Source organism: Neodiprion fabricii, chromosome 5 (assembly GCF_021155785.1).
Source record: "Neodiprion fabricii isolate iyNeoFabr1 chromosome 5, iyNeoFabr1.1, whole genome shotgun sequence".
Classification (NCBI taxonomy): Eukaryota; Metazoa; Arthropoda; class Insecta; order Hymenoptera; family Diprionidae; genus Neodiprion; species Neodiprion fabricii.
Genome location: NC_060243.1, coordinates 22,425,923 through 22,446,933, shown reverse-complemented (window position 1 = coordinate 22,446,933; position 21,011 = coordinate 22,425,923). Strand labels below are relative to the sequence as shown.

General features: G+C 41.1%; 5 protein-coding genes across 9 annotated transcripts; 2 read left to right on the top strand and 3 right to left on the bottom strand.

The window, feature by feature from the left end:
* Positions 1-12: 12 nt before the first annotated feature.
* LOC124182638 lies at positions 13-1,696 on the bottom strand. Its single transcript, XM_046570157.1, has 3 exons — positions 917-1,696; positions 579-819; positions 13-188 (listed from the first exon to the last, which is right to left on the bottom strand). The coding sequence occupies exons 1-3, from the start codon at positions 998-1,000 to the stop codon at positions 91-93; spliced, it is 423 nt and encodes a 140-aa protein (XP_046426113.1). The 5' UTR covers positions 1,001-1,696; the 3' UTR covers positions 13-90.
* A 258-nt stretch (positions 1,697-1,954) lies between these two features.
* Positions 1,955-5,104, top strand: LOC124182632 (adenosylhomocysteinase). Its single transcript, XM_046570143.1, has 7 exons — positions 1,955-2,256; positions 2,684-2,874; positions 3,483-3,824; positions 3,899-4,114; positions 4,234-4,460; positions 4,541-4,706; positions 4,845-5,104. Exons 1-7 carry the CDS (start codon positions 2,229-2,231, stop codon positions 4,974-4,976), a joined length of 1,302 nt encoding a protein of 433 aa, XP_046426099.1. The 5' UTR covers positions 1,955-2,228; the 3' UTR covers positions 4,977-5,104.
* A 214-nt stretch (positions 5,105-5,318) lies between these two features.
* LOC124182631 lies at positions 5,319-8,095 on the top strand. Its single transcript, XM_046570142.1, has 8 exons — positions 5,319-5,496; positions 5,788-5,895; positions 5,981-6,190; positions 6,275-6,766; positions 6,856-6,925; positions 7,026-7,188; positions 7,493-7,729; positions 7,831-8,095. The coding sequence occupies exons 1-8, from the start codon at positions 5,470-5,472 to the stop codon at positions 7,856-7,858; spliced, it is 1,335 nt and encodes a 444-aa protein (XP_046426098.1). The 5' UTR covers positions 5,319-5,469; the 3' UTR covers positions 7,859-8,095.
* On the bottom strand, positions 8,090-14,549 carry LOC124182621 (GATOR complex protein WDR59). 5 transcript variants are annotated; one of them, XM_046570120.1, is made up of 20 exons: positions 14,398-14,549; positions 14,223-14,272; positions 14,018-14,153; positions 13,749-13,962; positions 13,540-13,673; positions 13,179-13,328; positions 12,927-13,086; positions 12,756-12,835; positions 12,552-12,618; positions 12,260-12,468; positions 11,917-12,180; positions 11,686-11,839; positions 11,417-11,613; positions 11,194-11,327; positions 10,923-11,120; positions 10,737-10,863; positions 10,265-10,294; positions 9,022-9,182; positions 8,799-8,895; positions 8,090-8,549 (listed from the first exon to the last, which is right to left on the bottom strand). In XM_046570120.1, exons 1-20 carry the CDS (start codon positions 14,521-14,523, stop codon positions 8,529-8,531), a joined length of 2,709 nt encoding a protein of 902 aa, XP_046426076.1. In that variant the 5' UTR covers positions 14,524-14,549; the 3' UTR covers positions 8,090-8,528. The 5 variants fall into 5 exon arrangements, with proteins under 5 accessions (XP_046426076.1, XP_046426073.1, XP_046426075.1 ...); XM_046570117.1 differs by having other exon boundaries at positions 8,642-8,895; positions 14,398-14,548; XM_046570119.1 differs by having other exon boundaries at positions 8,642-8,895; positions 13,749-13,922; positions 14,398-14,548.
* Positions 14,550-15,660: 1,111 nt separating this feature from the next.
* Positions 15,661-19,854, bottom strand: LOC124182622 (coiled-coil domain-containing protein 39). The gene is made up of 11 exons (XM_046570122.1): positions 19,371-19,854; positions 18,871-19,296; positions 18,586-18,807; positions 18,299-18,490; positions 18,028-18,243; positions 17,578-17,961; positions 17,252-17,506; positions 16,675-17,157; positions 16,382-16,594; positions 15,984-16,284; positions 15,661-15,894 (listed from the first exon to the last, which is right to left on the bottom strand). Exons 1-11 carry the CDS (start codon positions 19,464-19,466, stop codon positions 15,770-15,772), a joined length of 2,913 nt encoding a protein of 970 aa, XP_046426078.1. The 5' UTR covers positions 19,467-19,854; the 3' UTR covers positions 15,661-15,769.
* Between the last annotated feature and the right edge of the window lie 1,157 nt (positions 19,855-21,011).

Below are 21,011 nucleotides of genomic sequence, written 5' to 3'. Positions count from 1 at the left end.
TATTGATTTACATTGGTATTTGCTGGAATATCATGGGCGCGAGTCCGCTGTAGTCGGGAAAATAATTATACGTCCCTCCTCGCAGCAAGATCACTTTGGCGTTTTGTTTCCGTCGTCAGTTGTCACGTTCAGCGCCGCGATTTCAGCTTCTGCGAGCTTGACTATGCGGGTTAATCGCGCACGATTCTCTAAGCAAAGTAATAATGATGTTACCATATGATAGTTACAAGTAGAAATCGCGTGACCAAAAAAGGTAAGAAACTTGCTGTCGCATATGAAATGAATTCGCGTAGAATAACCGGTCAACATCGTTTATTACCATTATCATTGAATTCTACACTTCAATTAACTTTGAAACTTTGTACACTTGATTAATTTGTCTATTCGTTCAAGTTCGACTGGTTTCATTAGGACCGAGCGAGGCTGGGGTTATTCGTTATCGTTATCCGACGCCGTGGGATCATCAAGGAAAAGTAATTCCAACGCAGCCAATTCGGCTAGATGATTTATGTATGTAAATAAATAATATTTGACACTGCGCTCAACGATTGCGCAAATTTATTGCACGATTACACTACCTTTCGCTGCGATTGCTTTTTCCTGAGCCAGCCGCTTCTGACGGTGTTCATTCGCTATCTTGGCTTGTTTCTGGAGGGGCTCCTCAATCAATTTAAGTTTCTTCAGTTTATCGGCACCATGAAATATCCCGGCGATCAGACATACCCATCTAAAAAACTGGTAAATATTTCTTGCATCTGATCGTTGCGACGTAGATATGTTACAATTACTATTGTGAATTCTGATAGACGTAGTATACAGCTGTAAAAGGAGTACATTGAATCGTACAAATCACCGGCAATAAAATTACACGGTACGAGTCGTGAATTGTTTTAATAACTTATTTTATATGTTACACCTTGATTCCCGGATGAACCTCACATGGAGGAGGGAGACCTTCCGATACCCTCTTTACCCCATAATGTAACGTTTGCCTATTCATCCTGATCAGTCAGATAGCAGTAAATTCTTGAATATATTCCGGTGCAATTTTTTTCATGTTGACATGAACTGCGGCAACAGTAATAAAATCGGTTCGAGATAGACCAATTGTTCAAGCCATCCTCGTAGTGCAAGCGCCTAATTTCAAGCTATTCTACATATTCAGTATGTGGTGTGACACAAAAATCGAATGGTAACTTATCGAGCTCAACGATTATACCAGATCCAATACCACTGAACTATACTCAAGTTTAGAGTGTCTAAACTCAAGTTCAGTGATCAGTACGCGATCTGTAGCGTAGTGGTGGTATGGCTCACTGACACCTCTGATTCTTTTTCATGTGTTAGAAAAAACCGAAAAAACAGTGCATCTACTATTGTTCATAGACTTGAAGAGATAGACTGCACGGCTGTGAACGGAGCTGAAGCCGTAATTAATAAGAAAGAGTAATAGCTGGAGCCGGACCTCTCATTCTAATCGGTGACTTCGTCAAGTACACTTCCCCGCTTGTCTTATTGCGTTCCTCCCCTGATGCCTGGTTCCTCACTCCATCGGTCGTGCAACAGAGAGGTCCAGCTCCATCTGTTTTCTCTCTTTTTAATTATGTCTTCAGTTCGGTGTACTGACCGCGCATTGCGCGATCTATCTCTATAAGCTATGCTATTATCGACCGAACATCACAGCAACGTCTTCGCTTACGTTTAAGGGGCGGGATATATAACGACCCGTTATGATCATCGGTTCTTATTGTTCTAGACTGTCACATTTATTCTGGTTATATGTTTGAATAGGTTAACAACGATAAAAACAGAACATTATAACGGACCGTTATATAATACGGCCGTTAAACGTTTAATTCAGGAAACTAGTCTCGCGAGCTGCGATCACTGTTGACATACAGGCTCGAAACGACGGTGGTGGGAGTAGGCCATAGACTTGTAGGGTCCACGAGTTCGACTCTATCTTCATACCCAGTACTTATCGCCTTATACTTCTATGATTCGGGTTGCAAGACACCCACCGAAGTCTGATAACCAGTAGAATTCCACAGTTTACCACCGTCTGCACAGTCGTCTGCGCGTAGGGCTTGCGCTCCTTTGGACATACAATCATACAAAGTGTTTGATAGTCCGGCGGGTTTCGTGCTCGCAGAAATACTTAAAATCATTTACTTATCAAGCTAATTTTTTATTTCTATTGTAAAAATACACCCAAAATATCTGTAAGAATGGCGACAAAACCATTGTACAAAGTTGGTAAGTTTAATCACATTGAAGACAATATCTACGTATGTACATACATACACACTCATAACTTGTGAATTAAGAATAGCTAGCCTAGAATGATAACAAAATAAGAACGCCGTGTTCACCATAAATTCTGATAAACTTGTACCCTCTTGTTTCATTATCTATTTGTTACGCGACACTTATTCTGTCAATCTTCCGGCTTTGCCAATATTACGCGTAAACCATTATTTCACCGAGACCTAGGTTAGTTGCGCTGCACGTGGGCCGGCTGATTAGGAGCCGGTTAAAGATAGCGAGCGGCTCTCGTAACACGTAATTGAGAAAAATGTATAACAGCCGAGCTGTAGTTAAGGCCACCTTGGCACTATTTCCCATATAAATTATACCATAGCTATGTGATTGGAGTCTTTATTGTTTGTTCACGCATTTACAGCGGATATTTCGCTGGCGGAATGGGGAAGGAAGGAGATAATGCTAGCCGAAAATGAAATGCCTGGACTCATGGCCATCCGCCGTAAATACGGACCATCCAAGGTGCTCAAAGGTGCGAGGATTGCCGGATGCCTTCACATGACTGTACAAACAGCAGTGCTAATCGAAACACTGACTGAGCTTGGCGCAGAGGTAGAGTATAGTTTCTCAATTCACTATTCTGAATCCTTGATTACAAGAATTCGCTATTTGCGTTACTTCTTAACTCTACAGAAAGCTTCAATTGTATTTATCTATGCTGCGTGAGGGAGGTTTAAATTTCTGGAAACCACATGCAGTTGCTGAGTTTTTATACCACGACTCAAAAGATCCATACACAAACATTGACAATGGCATAGAAAAGAATTGTACATGTCAATATGTTGGACAAAGAATAAAAGAAAGAAATTATGTAAATTATAGAAAGAATATACCTTCTCTTCCAGATAAAAGCCTTCGTGATCTAATCTGAATTTTAAAATAATCTATTTTAAACAAACAATGATTTATTATGCCAATGATTCGTTATCTGTGTATCCATGACCCCAGGCAGTTGAATACGACTTGGCTTGCTCAATAGTAAGATAAATGGTAATTTGTTACGCCAGAGCTCAAGGAGTTTCTAACTCATGCATCCGAGGTTATTCGCTCGTCAAATGATTTTACTAATCTTACATCACGACTGATTCGGTTGTGATAACTTTTTTTTCTTTATGCAACTTGACAACCTCTTAATTATTATCCTTACTTCGTGATTTCAGGTACAATGGTCCTCGTGCAACATTTTCAGCACACAGGATCATGCAGCAGCAGCTATAGCAAAGACTGGCGTGCCAGTTTATGCATGGAAAGGTGAAACGGATGAAGAATACATGTGGTGTATAGAACAAACCCTGGTATTCAAAGATGGAAAGCCTTTGAATCTGATCCTAGACGATGGAGGAGATCTGACCAATCTCGTGCACACCAAGTTCCCTGAATATCTGAAAGACTGCCTTGGCATCTCGGAAGAAACGACAACTGGTGTTCACAATCTTTACCGCATGCTTAAAGACGGAAAACTCAAAGTACCTGCGATAAATGTCAACGACTCTGTTACAAAGGTACGGAAAACAGAAGACAATTAAAACGTGTTTAACGTAGCGCGGTAGCAATCATGATCGATGTTTCTTCACAGAGTAAATTCGACAACTTGTACGGATGCAGGGAGTCTCTAATCGATGGAATCAAGAGAGCAACCGATGTTATGTTGGCTGGAAAAGTGTGCGTAGTTGCAGGTTATGGTGACGTTGGTAAGGGGTGCGCACAAAGTTTACGAGCTCTTGGAGGTCGAGTTATAATAACAGAAATTGATCCCATCAATGCCTTACAAGCGGCAATGGAAGGCTATGAGGTGAATATGGAAATTTTGGATTTGGCGTCTTTGGATTTCTCGATTAAATAACCAGAGTTTTGTCTTGTTGGGTAATCAGATGAGCGATACAATTTGTTTATTAATTTCTTTTATTGCAGGTCACAACTATGAATGAAGCTTCGAAAAAGGGACAGATATATGTGACTACAACCGGATGCAAAGATATCATTCTAGGAGAACACTTTTTGAATATGCCCGAAGATGCTATTGTTTGCAATATTGGGCATTTCGATTGCGAGATCCAGGTCGCTTGGCTGGAAAAAAACGCGAAATCAAAAGTAAACATCAAGCCCCAGGTCGATCGTTACGAACTGAGCACTGGCAGGTTCGTTTTGCCCAATTAAGAAACAAAAATCATCTCTGATTTGAGTAGCAAATCAATATTCTATAGCAAAATATTTTTAGGCATGTCATTCTCCTTGCGGAGGGTCGACTAGTCAATTTGGGTTGCGCGACAGGGCATTCGAGTTTCGTAATGAGTACCTCATTCACAAATCAAGTCCTAGCCCAGATAGAGCTCTGGACAAAGTCTACCTCGTATCCAATCGGTGTCCACATGTTGCCAAAGAAAGTGAGTGAAAAGATGCTACCGTTACGGTTTTTTCTTCTGCTACAACGTTTTCAATCATTGTTTATATCGTCATTGTCATCAATCACGGCATACCGTTGACGATGAAAGTTACCTATATCCCGTTTTTCCTACCAACAGCTCGACGAAGAAGTCGCCGCCCTGCATCTCGACCACCTGGGCGTGAAGTTGACTAAACTCACTACCGACCAGTCCAAGTATCTCGACATCCCCGTCGATGGCCCATACAAATCCGACCATTACAGATACTGAAGCGCGAAGGGATGAGAAAGAAGAAAACGGCGAGTCGGAAGATGAAAAGTGCGGATTTTGATCTGAAACAAACTATAGGAGTGTCTTGGATTGACTGAGGGCGACTAAATAAACGAGCGATTCAAATATTTTTCGTCTGTTATTTCTGTACCACCCTCACATTGTCCTGATTTAATTTACAATTAGTTTATACCGCACTGTCGGGTAGAGTAGAAAAAATATTCATTTCTCATAAGTAATGTGACTGATGCTGTAAGGATCGCGGGGACGCAGTGCGCGGGTGCAGATGCACGCGCGGAAGGCTAATGAAGGCGCTTGCGTCCGCGGGAATCCTGGTGGAAGGGGAGGTTCCTCTAAAATCGTACCGCACTACGACTGCAGGGGTAAACGAGCGCGTTCCCGCGATATTATGTAGAAAATTTCTCCTCGACGGTTTATTACAGTTTGACGATTAGGTGATTCCGTGGAGTGGAGCTCTCTACATGGGATATGAATGAAGACCAAATCCCTTCACGCGGAGGTAATAATTTAGAATATTTTAGAAAAGTTTTCGATCGAACTACACGCACGGCAGAATCACGCGCAACATCCGTGTCACAGCGGCGTAAATTAGGAAAGGAAAAAAAATCAATTCCCGACCTGTGTTATGCAGGGTTGCGAAAAAAAGCAAACTTTTCTGTTCTGTCATTCCGCACCGCAACGCGACCCGACGGAATCCAATTCACCACTTACCTTCTTCAATTCCCAATTCAGGGATAATGAGATGCGTGTAACGAGAAAACGAATAAATATCACCTCGCATGATTCACAGATATTGGCAGTGCTGCTGCTGTGTCAAATACCATGGCCAGGGCCGAGTGTTTTCAAAATATCATGCCCTCGAGACAGTGCCTCGGTGGTACGGAGGATAGTACAAAAGGTAAAGGAGGAGTGGCTGGCTGAATTTGTTATTCTCCTTATTTTAATCAGCTTCAATTTTTAATCGCAAACTTCCCCTCTTACAGAAATGGATCCCCGTGCTGAACAAATACCAAGTCGAGCTGCCCCTCGAGTGCCCGTTCCATAGAACCAGAGACATATTTCACCCTCAACAGGCGGCCAAATATCAGCATCGACCTTCCCAATGGACGTGCGGGTTGTGCGGAAAATCATTTTACGAAGAGCGTCACCTGGACATGCATTTTGATAATAGACACAAAGGCGACATCAACATTGTCAGTACAGATGTTAATTGTTATTAACTGTACTATCATTGCTAGTTGACTACATTTATTTACGTTAGTATCTTCCTTGTTAAGGCAGAGGATGCTGTCTGTCTAGCTGACTACTGCGATATTATGAGGTGTGACGTTCTGATAACTCAAGACTTTGAGGGGTCATCAATAGACGATTCGAGTACCATCAATACGGACATCGAGGTATGGAGGGAAACGACGGCTCGTCAAACAACGCTAGCTCCTTCGACCGGATCCAGAGACTTGGCTAGGGTATTCGGTGACAAGTTTCAAGAGTCGCAGACCAGCGGTGGCACTAACAGAGGAACGTTCCATCACTACTGCGACAGGCGAGATACCCCTGAGAATCATTTCACCATTAACCATCAGAAGCAGAAAATGATCGGTTCTGAGGATGAAGAAAACAATAAGACACATGACATCTGTGACAGTAATCATCTCGTCGACTCGGCTCTACCAGCTATCGATAGAAATCAGCAGCGGCTCGCCGAGCTACAGAAACTCAAATCAAACTGCAAGCCTGAGGAGCTTTTGAAATTGAAAATAAGATGTGAGGTACTAATACCAACAATTCATACATTTTTTACAACTTCTTCATATCAATTTTCATACTCCCTTACCACGCTGATTTTCTTTCCCCTCAGATTCTGGTACGTGACTGCATCGCAGGATTGCTTGTTAATCTGTCCATTCAAGATTTCACGGAAGTTGAAGGTGCGTGGTTTCATGCCACGATTGGGCAGCAGTGTTTTTAAGTTCTTTTAAAATTCTAAAACGCGTTTCACTCTGCTTTTCGCTGTTTTTTTGATAACAGGTGAACTCAATCGAGCCGTTTGCTGGTATTTGACATGCGAAAAATACTGGGAAGATACGCGCAGACAGCAACGTCAGATACCGTGGCATCTCTTATTCATACTAGCCATGCTCTTATCACTGGGAATGTCAATGTGCTATTACATCATTTGGATATTATTTGAGTAAGTAATTAATAAAAAGAATCCCAAGGAGAGTCTAGATTTATAATAGACTTTTCCTTCCGGATCGTTTGCTTGCACTACTTTCTTCAATTCCGTTAAGTAAGTTTATACGAATGCAACGCTTCGATTTGATCCAAGCAATGGATGGGATTGTCAAAATACGTCAAGGGTTTCACGAAAAATCCTTGCTTTCTTGATGTCAATCTGTCAGTTCTGTAAATGCTCTATATCAAACTGATACAGTTTAATCATGGCCATTAGTTCATATATTGTGAATGTGCAAGTAATCAATTTCGTATGACAGTTCTGTGCATGAAATGAGAGCTGATGGAATGTCAGGGATTTCGCACTCACCACACAACAATAGGAACAAGGAAATGACGTCTCCGCAGCATGGTTCGAAAGTTGACCAAAATAAGAAAGATAGCAAAGGGAAATTGGAACCCGGACAAGACACGCCCTCCGCAGGGAGTGCTGAAACACCCGATCATTACATATATGTTGCATACCCACCTGAGCTGAAACGGCGACTCCTTGAAAGGTAGACTCACGCTTGATGTATGTTTGTATATACTTTTATATAGCGATGCAGCTGAACTAGGTAGGATGGCAGTGACAATTAACTTCTTGGATTTTTTGTAGCTGTTATAATCGAACAACGCGCCTGTAGAGTGAAATGAAGATCGACAGCCAGTTTGGGGACATGATTGACACAGCAATTCGCACACGCATACCTCTAGCCATACTGAATATAGAAATTACATCTTAAGGTAAGGATTATTTTTTATGAGCATCAATTACCGTGCAAAGACCTACGTGTAAGAGTTGAAGGATGAAATTAAAACTGTACAGTTTATTCATGTACCGTTGAAAACTTGATTGCTAATAAAAAATGCACAAATAATAATTTGATGCCTATCTATATTTTGTAGCCGTGGTCGACATCGAGATCTTAGTATTTTTTTCTAATTCGCAATAATTATACAATTGTATACAATGGTAATACATGCCCAAAACTGTTCTACTTAACTTATAAGAAGCTAATGGTCCATGTAGAGAAAATGGGGAACTTGTTCAAATTCCTCCCCCTCACCGCCGTTTGCTATTAGGTGATGTCGTGCATGGTTTGTACAAAGAACATGCGATGTAACGTGTCGATTGTTTTGGGATTGCATAACTTTTAGACTGGTGCGTGGTTACGATGTAACAGTGTAATGGTGATTAAATTTTCATGAGGGTAGTGCTCTCGTTGAGACAGTAGCATCCGCAGCCTGTTGGACACAGTGTCTTGGTTGTGAACCAAGCGGCCAAGTGTTCGGTGTGACCTCCGTGTCCGCAAACTACACACACGTTGCTGGGTCCTGAAATATCGATGAGTACTGTGTTTAGGTGATTTTTTCATAGGATATCAGAGTGAATGTCACAACTGAAAGCTGTACAATTAATTCCATACCTCTAACGGATATGTGACATATGGCACATTGAAATGCCAACTGCCTGCAATTGTTGCACTGTGGACCACGACTAGATTTATTGCAGATATAACATTCAATTTGAAACTCTACAGCCTTGTGGGAATCGATCGGTGGTACACTGACGTGTTTTAGTACCTGTGCCCTGGCATCAAGGAGCCTCCAACTATGCAGGACTTCAGCATATGCTTTTTTATAGCTATCGTAGAGGGTGGTGTTTTTTTCATCAAGAAACCTGAAAGAGAGAAGTACGTGCTAGCTTTCGAATGACGATGTTTCATCCTTGTCCCAAAGTGGGACAAATTTCGATTGTTTTCTTTCTCTACAAGACCTTACTTCTTTAATAATTGAAAATTGTCACCTAATGTTTCGGACGGGATCACCCAATGTTTCTTGAACGAATTTAAGGTCGTCGAGAGATTCAGACCACGAGTTTGACCTATGTTGTTTGAGATTTTGGAAATTCCATCCCTCAAGCGTCGTATCTGCAGGATGTATTGTGTGATACGGTGAACCGCCAGGCTAAAATTGTTATGTTTGAGCGTTAATTGAATGACGAGTAGAAGATTTATTATACACACAGGTATAATACTTATTCATTTATTACAGCGAAGGGTAAGAGAAAATTAACGAGTGCCACAGCTGCGAACACGCAACAAACTATTGGCAAGCTTCAAGCTCTATGAAATATTATCAATTGGTATATTAATTATTCTTTAGTGCATGCAATCTCATGTATCATATTTTAACGAAATGCATGTATGCATGTCTGTACCTTTATTTTGGCGGAATTTCAAAAACATCATAGGCCCTTTTTTTTGAGCAACCTACAGTACACTACAAGCCTATCGAATATGCGCTACCAAACTCTGACGTACATATGCATCAAAATACCGAATTATCATAGTGTAACAACCCGTCCCATTGCCGTTACACTGCTTCAAAGTAACTATGTTTGCTAGGTGGGGGGTGCCTTAGTGGCTATTACCATGTTATGTAGCGCCAATGTACATGCATACATACATTGAGGCTGGTAGCAGCCATGTAGCAGTCAATCATCAATGTTACATCAGTATACCTTGCAATATTAGGAATAAAACATTATTGCTATTACGTAATGCGTGCCACATGTTATGTAAATGTCATATTAGAGCTACAAACCTTTGAGTGGAGCATAACTTGTTACACATGAGTTACAAGTTATGTCACGGTAACGCTTCTTGTTACATCATGTTTCACCGTCGATATATGATTGTGATGAAATTTTTTTGGGATATTTGCCGAGAGAAGTGGAAACTACATCTAGAATGTATCTACGTACCCAAATAAAAGCAGAAAACTTAGTTTAATCGAAGCTCTAAGTCCACGAATTCGGCAAGGCATAGATTCTTTGCATTAGCTTAATATTTGTCAAAACACACGCGCACGCACACACACAGGTGAAAACTTTGATCAGTCACAACATACTGTAAGCCCTGGTGTGATAACCGAAGCGGAAGATATGAATTTTTATTGCCGAGAACCAAAGAAGAGTAATTTGCAAACCAAAAGCTGTCGTTGATACAAATCTATAGATACGCTAAAGAATAATATTTATACTTTACCTTCTGCCACCATTTCCCAGTGGAAAGCCTCTACAACAGAGATAATAAAATGTCAGTTGGATAAGCAATGCATGCTCGGCAGACAAATTGTTATACACTACGCAAAAGCAAAGGGACAGAGGAATCAAGAAAGCACCGCAAACAGCAGCAAGGGAGCAGCAATAGTAGCGGCATTGGCAATCTGGTAGGGCAGATCAAATCAAAATTAAAGAAAAGAAAACGACAGAGAACGCCTGTCTAAGTGAAAATACAAAATCTTCATTTATAGATTTTGATAGCCATTTTCTTCGTTAGCAATGCACAAAGCATGCATCATAAAAATAGCAATGACAATAATAATAATAAAAACAACCGTAATAATTATAATGGCGACGATGATAATTTACACAGTAGTTACCTGCCAATTGAATTTTTCATCACAAGTCGTTGTATAGTCTACTTGGCACTTAAAACAATATTGTGTCTTACTTACACTGACGTTTACAGACTTGCTCACTGCACGTCCCTGCCCAACATCTTGATTTTCAGAACGATAAGTAAATGTACAGCTCAGCATGCCTGCCATTTGTATATCAGACTGGCTGGCGTAATGCTGTATACTGAAAAGTGAATAAAGTTGATCATCAAGGGTCTGCCTAATCTTGAATCCTGAACTCACAGAGAATGGATCAAGTTTTGACCAAATGGATGCAAGGGCCACGGAGTCTCGATATCGTTTGAGGAGAGGTTGGAGGGCATCGGCTGCGATATGACGAGTGCGGCTAGGCACCAAGCTTGAACGAGGTCCGGTCTTTCAAGCAAAGCTGCCACTCCGGCATTATACTGACACATTCCAGGAATGTCTGTAATATTGATGCTACAGTGGGGGTGTTGCTTTATTCTTATTGTTTCGTGATTCAAATACTCAATACAAATGATAAAAAACTCACATGTACTTTTCAGCGAGTTCTTTGTTAACAAAGAACAATGGGGAGGCGTCATAGATTGTAACCATCGGATGATTTTTATTAGGTGTTTTCGAGTGGAGCCTGGTCGATGGGTGCAAACTACGTCTGGACCCTCTCTATTTGCAGATGAGACGTCACGAGAGAAACAGTTCCAAGTTACTGGCAAAGTTTTTATGTAAGTATATACAAATGATGACAAGTTTACCCGTTCGTGAAAGTAGAATGAGCTTATAGATATGTTATCAGCTGCATTCGGTTGTGAATAAGCCGGATATACGTGGGGAAAATGACTACTGCTACCGACTCCCGATCCTAACGCCGAGAGAGCTCGCGGCGTTACGCTTTCCGGCTTTATGGATGGCCTTCTGGCGTACGGCGTTCGGCCAAAACAAACTAGTATTCCTAGAAAAGATTGGTGTAGATTAAAATACGGATTTAACCCCTTGTTTTTACCCTGGCTTGAGAACTCCTTACCTACGCAGCAAAATTTAGCACCTGAAGTCCGCGGAAAAGGAATGTAGGTATCCTGGTAGTTTGGAAATATGGCACCGGTCGTATTGAGAAAGTTAGCACTATGTGGCATCCTGTATCCCAGATGTTTACCCTCAGTCTCGTCGCTGACGCACATCTGTTTAGGCAGAATGAAATTGATCATCTTCAAATGATAAAAATCGAGAACTCGACAACCAAATCAAAAGGAAATACCTGTTCCAAAGTTGTGATCAGCTGTCTTAAACAGGGCTCTAAGCAGGATCGATTCTTCCTAACTCGTTGTTGAGCGGTCTGCTTCAGTACCTTCGAGAGCTTTGCCATCGCTGTATTGTCTATGGTTGTTCCAGGACAGAATTGAAAGGTCGGTGACGCATTGTATGGGTAATTACCAGGAAAGTTTACTTTCAATATAACATTGTAATTTTTATTTGACGCTGTGACCGTACAGCTTCGTTGCTCTGCATCCATAGCATTCACCTGAGATGCGAAACACAGAATACATTACAAGTGAGTCTGGAAATAATCGAAACGATGCAAAAATCACGAGTAAATTTACCTCAATGTTTGGAATGTTCACATTGATCAATGAAAATTCTTGCTGTAACGTTTTCGGCTGAGTCGGTGACAAAACATCTTTGTCGCTTGTTGAGTAAGTGAGCGACTCTATGCCCATTTTACCTCCGTCAATTTTTGACATGACAAAATTCATTTCTCTGTCGGTCGGTGTATCTTGAAGCTCGAGCTGTTGCATAGAACGTAACGTCCCTAAGAATTTTATTAGCCAGTCATTGCAAATACAATAGCGATTCTCCTCATAATTTCGTACTTGAAGCTTGCGATACACTCACTCAGGTTATTGTCTTCTGTGTACGGAGTATAGACAGATGTTCCATCATCCAAATCGTGTCCGCATAGCTAAAACGTGCAAGGATTGATTTTATTTGTGTTATAAGTAATTTTTAGTAGCAACATCGTCGTTTCATGAGTCTTAGATTTTGTGAATTCTCAATACAGAGTTATGAACTGAGTTATATGATGATTATAGTGATTACCTTTTGTAGAAATGGATCGATTTTGAATATTCTCAGGCATTGATCTTTGGACCAAGTTATCAATTCAAAGTCATTCGGTGCTGCGATAGAAAAATAAGTTATTGTTGCCCTTTGACATTATTTAATACAGCGCAATCAAATATTTTACTACAAAAACCCCTCTTGGAATACCTTTTTTCTGATGCCTCCACTGAAACTCTAGCACAACGTCAGTGTGCCCTATAAACGTGTAAATTGGAGCTGTAAGATTCGAGGTGTTCCACAGTAGCAGACTATTTTCCCCTCGCCTGAGCTGTGGCACAACTATTGTAACCAGACCTTCCCCAAATGGCTACAAGCAACCGTAAATGAGATTTTGAAAATCTTTCACGACTTTCTTGCAATTATTTGATACAGCTAGCAATACAGATGATTAAATTTTACCGTGTATCTGGCTCTCCACACAGGTGCACTTGTCGTCAATATGCTTTCTGCTCTTCGTGGATTACTGACATCAAATATTTTCACTGTACAGTCCTGACTAGAAGTCGCCAATTGATTTTGTTGAAAAGGACACCAGTCCAGGCCATGTATCTTGAAAGACAAGAGGCCACTTATCCCAAATGTACCAAGTCAGTAAATAATACGAAAATTGTTGAAACGATTGTGAAAATTCACAACATTCGGATATTCATGCTATACATTTTAAACCAAGCACCACACAAGTTACAGTTTCTCCTGTTCAATGTCCTCGGTTTATAAGCATTCACACAAAAATAATTGGGAAAGAAAACCAAACTAATACCTTAGTTAAATGAGCAGCTATGTACTGCATCGGACTATTCCCTTTCCTCTGGTCCCATATTTTGATGTCGCCATCATGCGCAGTGGCCACAATGTGTGGAGACAGACAGTTCCATCTGACCTGAGATGCTCCGGCTAAAATGAGATTTTTCATCAAACAACTATTATGTAACAATTGTTGAAACATAAAAACAAAATTGGGACTTTTACCAACAGCAGATAGCGACAAGCAGGGCCTACGCTGATCTCTAATGTCCCAAATGTGTATGAATGTGTCTATGCTGCACGAGGCGAGAATGTCAGGCTCAGTGGGATGCCAGTTCAAGTCGCTAACAACACGCGTATGTGCTCTGAGGCTATGCGTCGTTGTGAGATCACGTCCATCTCCACCAACAAAATTGAGTATTTCGACTCTGTTGTTACTCTGTAGAAAGAAAACAATGAGCCTCTCCTTATTTATCGATGCTTTTTCTACTTACGGATATAGCGCAAAGGTGACAATTCTGAGAGTTGGGATTCCATTCGGCAGAGCCAACTTCGTACTTGCTCTGACGTTGGAATTTTCGCAGGGTGTCCGTGCCTTCGTCCAGGTGCTTGACGGCAAAGCATCTTCGCCTGCAGAGCCAATGAATCGGTATATTTGAGAGGCTTTATAGGAATCTGGTCGAAAGCATTGAAACTCACCCGGCCAGAAGAACGAAGCTCCCGGTTGTGTCAACCGCCATAGTATTGGCCTGGTGCATATGGAGAAAGCTAATTATTTGAGGTTTGGGGCGAAGCTCGATTACAAAGATCTTGAGCAACCGTGGTTAATTTGAGTTAGTTTTTTAGTGGGGGCGACGCGAGTCGCTTGGCTTACCTGCAAATCCCGGTGCTCGGCGACCACATAATCGCTACCCCAACGTTTTGACATTTTCAGAAATGACAGGGGACCTCGACATCGTTTGATGAAATTTGAGGTTATAATGAATCGTTGTGTACGCATGTAAATATTTAAACTTGTGACAGAGTGCAGCACTATCTGATCGGCATGACAGAATCCCCGTGTAATAGGATAAATAGGCTCGATTGGTATTGGATTGGTACAGTTTGCGGGTGTCATTTTACGTTACAATCAAAGCAAAAAACAAATATAATTACATTTCGTTCTTTTTTAAATAATCATAACGTACACTTCCCAATTTAATTATTTTGGTTTTGAACATTTTAGAATTACATATTTCAGATTTCAAGAACTCGCGGTCATCATTCAACATCCGTAGGGTTGGCAACATGCATCGCTATTCGATGAATTCAAAATCGAAAAAACAGTTGCCGGCAGAATTTCAAATGGAGACTATCCGTGACGGCTTCAACGCAGCGTTGTTTCGAATAAATTTCGTGAGCTTTTGGAACGAACAGCGGGCTTAGCATTGATCAGAATATACCTACATAAACCTTTATTCAAACGTGCGAATGAATATCAGGTTAACTGTCAGATGTGGCTGTGCAGGTATCGCGGATTCCATTTCCCCGAGTTCGGAAGGATTTGCTGATGGTAAATGTTCCGTGTACGTAATAATACGTTTATAATGGTGTGTAAATATCAGCCAGCAGTGACAAACATTGAGTTCATAATTCCGCGAGTGTCTGAGATGGTTAACCAAAAAGTTGGACTAATAAAGAGTGAGTCAAGTTTGTACGCGCGATATAAGTAATCCTTGAATGTTTGCGGTTTCGAGTAAGTTTGAAATTCTAACTGACAACGTGCATTTTTAGTGATTGAGAGTGGACACACCGGAGCAAATCACGGACGTCGTGGGAGCCAACTGCTATCAACAGTAACGTGAAATCTTATTTCCACTAAAATCATGCGCGTTAACAATCGCGGCAGCATCTTGCAAACCTTCCGATACTTAATTCTTTCCAATATCATTGTGATTTTTTCATCTCGACCCTGTTCCATGAGACAAAAAAAGTCAAGAAAGATCGATTCTAATCCAATATCAAAATCATAAAGCACAATGGAGCTACCAGCTATGAATAAAACTCAATGGTGAAAGTCTCAAGTATCTATACTAGACCCAGTTTCATGGAGGAGGAGGATAAAAGCGATGCACCAATATATTGTTAAATGCTGAAGTATATTTATTTATTTATTTTCAATTTAAGAATACATTTAAGAAGTTTGTAGTTCCACGGTGTATATATCGATAATTTTTACCTTTGATTATATAAAAATGAACGTTTGTTCATTTTTTTTTAGCTAGACCGGATTTACCACTCGACGAGGACTGAGTGCTACACTGAGAGATTGGTTTCTTAGGCCGTGTACTAGGGTCTGTGCACCTCTTAGCTTTTCCATGTAAACTTGTATCTGTAATTCAAATATTATTAAACTACTAAGAAAGCAACGAATCGTACTGAAACAGGCGAATTAGATGAGAAAGAAACGTGAAAACAAACCCTCAAAGTTTGCCTGTATATTGACAATGGATCCCAAACTCTCTGTCGATGGACACAATGTTGAAAACACATTTTCGCTCTTCCTCGTTGCCATTTTAGTCGATATGGAACTGGCGCTGCTGTGGCATCGACTAGATGTTGGTGATGGCTTGAGATAGTTGGTACAGGGCAATACCATATTTTTGTCCGACAGTAATTTCTTTATATAGGGCTCAGCCTCGGCATGACGAACTGTGAGCTCAGTGATGTGTTGCAGGGCCAGACCGTTCTGCTCTTCAAGTTCACGAATTGCAATATCCTTCTGTGAAATTTTCAAAATATTGCATCGTCAGGTTTATGCGGCAGCTGTCTAGTTCAAGTTCCTATACCTTTGAAACAAATCATCAGTCAATTCTTACCTCCTGCATTAGGATCAAACTGTCATCGGCACAGAGTTTCTTGTTTTGAATGTCCTTGTATACTTTGTGAAGGCTTTTGTCAGCCCTCAACTGCTTTTCCAGTTGATCACTTATCTGATGCTTCAGGGTTTCCAGAAAACGCTTTTTACATGTCTCTTTGTCATTTGCCTTCTCTATGTCTTCCAATAGCTGTTTATAGCTACCTTTCATTACCTGTGGAAATATTATTTGGATTGCCATTTAATGTAGAGTTATTACCAAATTGTATATGTATATGAAAATTTTTAGCTCACCTCTATGTCGGCCTTAGCCTGTACCAGTTGTGCCCTTCTGTATCTGAAGCGTTCCATCTCATTGTACATTTCCTCGCCCAATCTTTCCTGCTCCATTTGCTCGGGTCCTCGCTCTTCGACTAGCCCCAAACTTTTTTTATATTTATCATTGGACGCATTGACAATCCTTAACGTGTTCTCCATACTCTGAATCTCACATTCAGTTTTTCTAATCGATTCGTCAAGTTTGTCCCCCTGCTCTTGAAGGGCATACTTCTCTTGCGCGCTTTTAATTTTTATGTAAGTTGTTGTCAAGGGCTCCCCGTCTGCTGTCGTCCCCAAGCAAGACATCAGTTTGTCGTACCTAGTTTGTAGCTGTTGTATACGCGTCTTGCGCTCGGCGATCGCCATGCGTAATTCTAACGTCTCTGTGCTGGCTGTCTTTTTTCTCACGGCAAGGGCTTCCTTCTGAGCTTTTATTTCAGCTTCTCTCTCTTGCATTGTCTGATACAATTTTTACATGAAATTACAGATTAATAATGAATGAACATAAAGACAAAAAACTAGAAATTTGACGTTGCTAGTAACAATCACTCACCGCTTGTATCTCAAGTTTGTACTTCTCCAAATTGTATACTTTGTTGTTGATATTCGATACAGTTCGTTCCGCTTGGTAAATTCTTAACCTAAGTATGTTTTCGTTCACTTGGGTCTCCTCGTTTCGAGCTCTGGCTACTTTTAAGTGTTTTTCACCTCCCTCCATAAGCAGCACTTGATCCTGCTTCTTGTTCTTCAGCAGTTTTAACTGCGCTTCGTCATTAGCTATGTGAGTCGATAATTTCTTCATGTCGTGCTGAAATATTGTTGCATTTATAAGGAATTGTTTTCAGATCAAAGGTGGTAAATTGCACACTTGAAATTTACCTCCAGAGTCTTAATCTGAGACTGAAGAAGCTTCAACAGGTCATTTTTATCAGTCAAACATTTTCCCAATTCCTCTATCGTTTTTTCTTTCTTTTCTAACTCTGCTCCGTCTTGCTCGGCTCCACTGAGGTGTCCGAGTTTCATCCGACCCTTTTGTATCTCAAAGTCACGATGATAGGCAGAATCTATTTTCTCTTTCAATTTTCGTCTCTCTTTGACATGCAAAATCTCTAGTACTTCAACTTTTTTCCTCTCATTCTCAATTTGTAGCTCCAATGTTTTTATCTCGCCCTCAAGCTCAGATATTTGACTCGTGCTCCGCATATTCATTCCTTGGATTCGATTAATTTCCTTATTGATGAGCGATTGAAATTTTTCCTCCTTCTGCCAAGATAAGGAAAGAAAATACTTGAATCTGTTGTCTAACATCAAATTCCATATATTAATTACCTCAATCATATTCTCGAGTTGCTTGGTTCTCTCTGCTATGTTAGTTCTCCGATGATCTATTTCGTCATAAGTCTCCTTCAGCTCTTGTATCTGCTTTCGCCACTCCTCCAATTTTCTATTTCTGTTCTCAATTTCCGTCTGTGCCCTTTTTCTTTTCGCCCTCACACTCTGTGTCCTTTGCGCCGCATGCGCCAGCATTTTCTTGTACATGTGAAGCTGAAATACAATTTTAAATTTCAATGTGAAAGATTGTTAAAAAATGACGACCCACCTCTGTTGTATACGTATTAAAATTCTCGGAGAGCCTCAATCGCTCGTCTTTAATTGCAACGAGTTTTTTCTCCAGCTGTCTGATTTGTTCCTCGAGCAGTTTGTTATTCTTGACCTGGTTCTCGATAAACTTCTCAGCCTCCTGCAGCACCTCCATTTTTTCTCTAGCCACTTCCCGTAGCTTATCTATTTCCTGCACTAACAAGGAAGGGACAAGAAGTAAAGAATGTCTGTGTTTGAAGCAGGGTGAAAGATACGAATGTGTATAAATAGCAACGTCGACCTGACCCTCAAGGCCTTGTGAATTTCATCATCCCTCTGCTTGAGCACGAGTACGCTTTGTGTCCATTGACTTATGAGCTGCTGGCGTTCCTTCAAGGCGTCACCGTACAGCCTGGCTGTCCTGTCCATTACATTCTCCATTTCAAAAACACCATTGACAGCAGTGACGACGGTTTGCCGGCAACATTCTACCTGTGTCTGCAGTTTCTGCCGCCTCAATTCCAGTTCCTATAAAGAATTCGTGTTGCAGGGTTTTTCACATTTTTAAAAGAAACCCACCCAAACACCCACCTTAAACTTCTGGCTATCAGTTTTCATATACCGTTCAATAAGCTGGTTGTCCTCCTGGCCCCGCCTCAAAGCCTCTTCCCATTGAACAAGCTGGTCCTTATCAAACTTGGCATTTTTCTTTAGTTCCTCAAGCCTCTCCGTGAGCTTACTCAGCTCACATTTTTTACTCTGAATCCTTTGGATGACATCATTCCGCTCCTTGTCGTATTGCCTCACCTCCTGACACATCTTGGAATTTGTGCTATTGCACAACCTGAACAAGTGATCCTCGCTATCCAGCTGCATGGAGTGAGCGGTGAGCAATTTTTGGTTGTTCTCGTGTTCCAGGGTGACATTTCCAATGTGCTTCTTTATCGTATCGATACGCCGGGTGACGGAGTCCAACTCAAGGCTCAGCGAGCTTTTGTACTTTGTCTTTCTGTCGATCTGTTAACAATTCCAGGTAGATAGTAAGGTAGGCGTTTCGTTTCCGCTACTAGCAGTATGAACAACTCAGGTACCTCTTCCTCGAGCCTTTTGTTCTCCTCGTTAGCAACAGGCACGTGAAATCCATCACCCCAACCCAGCTCCGTCAAAACATCATGAATTAATGCCATGTTGCAGTTTTTTTCATTCGAATTGCAATTTACAAAGTTGTGGGAAAAACCAAACACCCTTCTTTTGTGGAAAGGAAGGAGGCCGACATCAGAAGTCAAGCGTCGCTCATTTCCATGGCAACCTTCCTACCAAAGCTTGGGCACACGACGATAGATGGCAACATACGATGCGGTCACCGAAGCGGAGGAATTGGATGATCATTTTCACGTGAACACAGATGTCACTCGATGCATTGCTTATCATGTGGCTACCTATAGTAGCTCGTCGATCTCACGGACAGGGTGAAAAATGGGGTCGCCGTTGAAAGTAATCCAGGATATATTTTATTAGCGAGGAATCACTTTTTTTTTCCTATTTCTCTTTATTTTTACAACTACTATTCGAATAATCACCTCCATTGGTGAATTTGAAGCGGTGATAATTATCAGATACGGCGCTCTTCACTACCCCGTAAAAGTTCGTATCGTACGTGAGAATTTTCTTAATCTGTAAGATATTCGAGTAATTTTGAGTTTCTTCAGAAAATAAAAATTGCTTATTTACGAACGTTATTTGAGCCTATAACACACACGTAAGGCTGTGTGTTGAAAATGTTAACAAATTTTTTCCACCACCTTCTCTTATCTTACGGTACATCCGACAACCGATTCTTAAATTTTATACTTGTGACGTTCGATACTTTACAAGCTTTCACAACATGTTCGAAGCTAGGACGTTTCCTTGGAGTTGTCTTCATAGAAGAACTACTTGGTCGGTATGCATGTATACGTACATGCGTAGCGGACGCGCAAGTCCTCATGGAACCGTTAATTTCTCTCCTCCTCGACACTCCGCTCGCACTCGGTATATGCTTACACGTTAGTATTTCCCCCTGGAAGAAATTGACAAGTATTGCGGGACTTTTAATTTCGCGGGTTGAACCGCGTGGAGCGCTGCTGCCACGTTTGCATCATGCATACATGCGGGATTCGCAAAAATATGAGGAGAAGGGATGACGGAGTGGATAATCTGATATCCAAGTCTCGTAATACCGGAAAGCAAACTTTGCAGAGAGACCTGCGGTGTAAGATATCCTATTATACACCTGTACGTAAAAGGCACGACGACGGGGCTGTAGGACGGACGTGGCTTTTTTTTCTCTACCTCTACTACGTTCCCTCCTCTAATCGTATTCAGCCTCGCGTTGTCATCATTTCGTCGTACCTGATATCAATGTGATATTATTTTTTCCTCCGTTTGCGTCGATATATGTTAGACAAAATCGAATCGTATAACTGGTATACATCCGTTCTGTCCAAGTTATACACCTACGAGAAATCATGAGGCTGAAGTTGGTAACGTTAACGTTACCGTAACTCAACATCAGGAAAAAAATCATTACCGCGCAATATTATAATGACTTTCAAGGAGCTTTGGCTTTGCAAAATATGAGTATATTGTATTTATCATGGTTTACTTAATTTCAGGTATCCCTGAAGGTGCGAAGTAACGATTTTTCCTAAACATGCATCGCTACACTAACGTTACCAACTTCATCCTCATCG

Excerpts from the sequence above, each read along its gene's own strand:
- LOC124182622 (XM_046570122.1), bottom strand. The coding sequence starts at position 19,466 with ATGGCATTAATTCATGATGTTTTGACGGAGCTGGGTTGGGGTGATGGA. Across the intron at positions 18,244-18,298 it reads TTAATACGTATACAACAGAG|CTTCACATGTACAAGAAAAT; the intron begins GTGGGTCGTCAT and ends ATTGTATTTCAG. Across the intron at positions 16,595-16,674 it reads AGGCTAAGGCCGACATAGAG|GTAATGAAAGGTAGCTATAA; the intron begins GTGAGCTAAAAA and ends ATATTTCCACAG.
- LOC124182621 (XM_046570117.1), bottom strand. The coding sequence starts at position 14,523 with ATGCGTACACAACGATTCATTATAACCTCAAATTTCATCAAACGATGT. Across the intron at positions 12,181-12,259 it reads TGAACATTCCAAACATTGAG|GTGAATGCTATGGATGCAGA; the intron begins GTAAATTTACTC and ends TTCGCATCTCAG. Across the intron at positions 10,864-10,922 it reads CAAAACTTGATCCATTCTCT|TATACAGCATTACGCCAGCC; the intron begins GTGAGTTCAGGA and ends TTCACTTTTCAG.
- LOC124182631 (XM_046570142.1), top strand. The coding sequence starts at position 5,470 with ATGAAGACCAAATCCCTTCACGCGGAG. Across the intron at positions 5,497-5,787 it reads CCAAATCCCTTCACGCGGAG|ATATTGGCAGTGCTGCTGCT; the intron begins GTAATAATTTAG and ends CATGATTCACAG. Across the intron at positions 5,896-5,980 it reads TACGGAGGATAGTACAAAAG|AAATGGATCCCCGTGCTGAA; the intron begins GTAAAGGAGGAG and ends CCCCTCTTACAG.
- LOC124182632 (XM_046570143.1), top strand. The coding sequence starts at position 2,229 with ATGGCGACAAAACCATTGTACAAAGTTG. Across the intron at positions 2,257-2,683 it reads AAAACCATTGTACAAAGTTG|CGGATATTTCGCTGGCGGAA; the intron begins GTAAGTTTAATC and ends ACGCATTTACAG. Across the intron at positions 4,115-4,233 it reads CGGCAATGGAAGGCTATGAG|GTCACAACTATGAATGAAGC; the intron begins GTGAATATGGAA and ends CTTTTATTGCAG.
- LOC124182638 (XM_046570157.1), bottom strand. The coding sequence starts at position 1,000 with ATGAATAGGCAAACGTTACATTATGGGGTAAAGAGGGTATCGGAAGGT. Across the intron at positions 820-916 it reads AGGTTCATCCGGGAATCAAG|CTGTATACTACGTCTATCAG; the intron begins GTGTAACATATA and ends CTCCTTTTACAG. Across the intron at positions 189-578 it reads AAAAGCAATCGCAGCGAAAG|AGAATCGTGCGCGATTAACC; the intron begins GTAGTGTAATCG and ends TACTTTGCTTAG.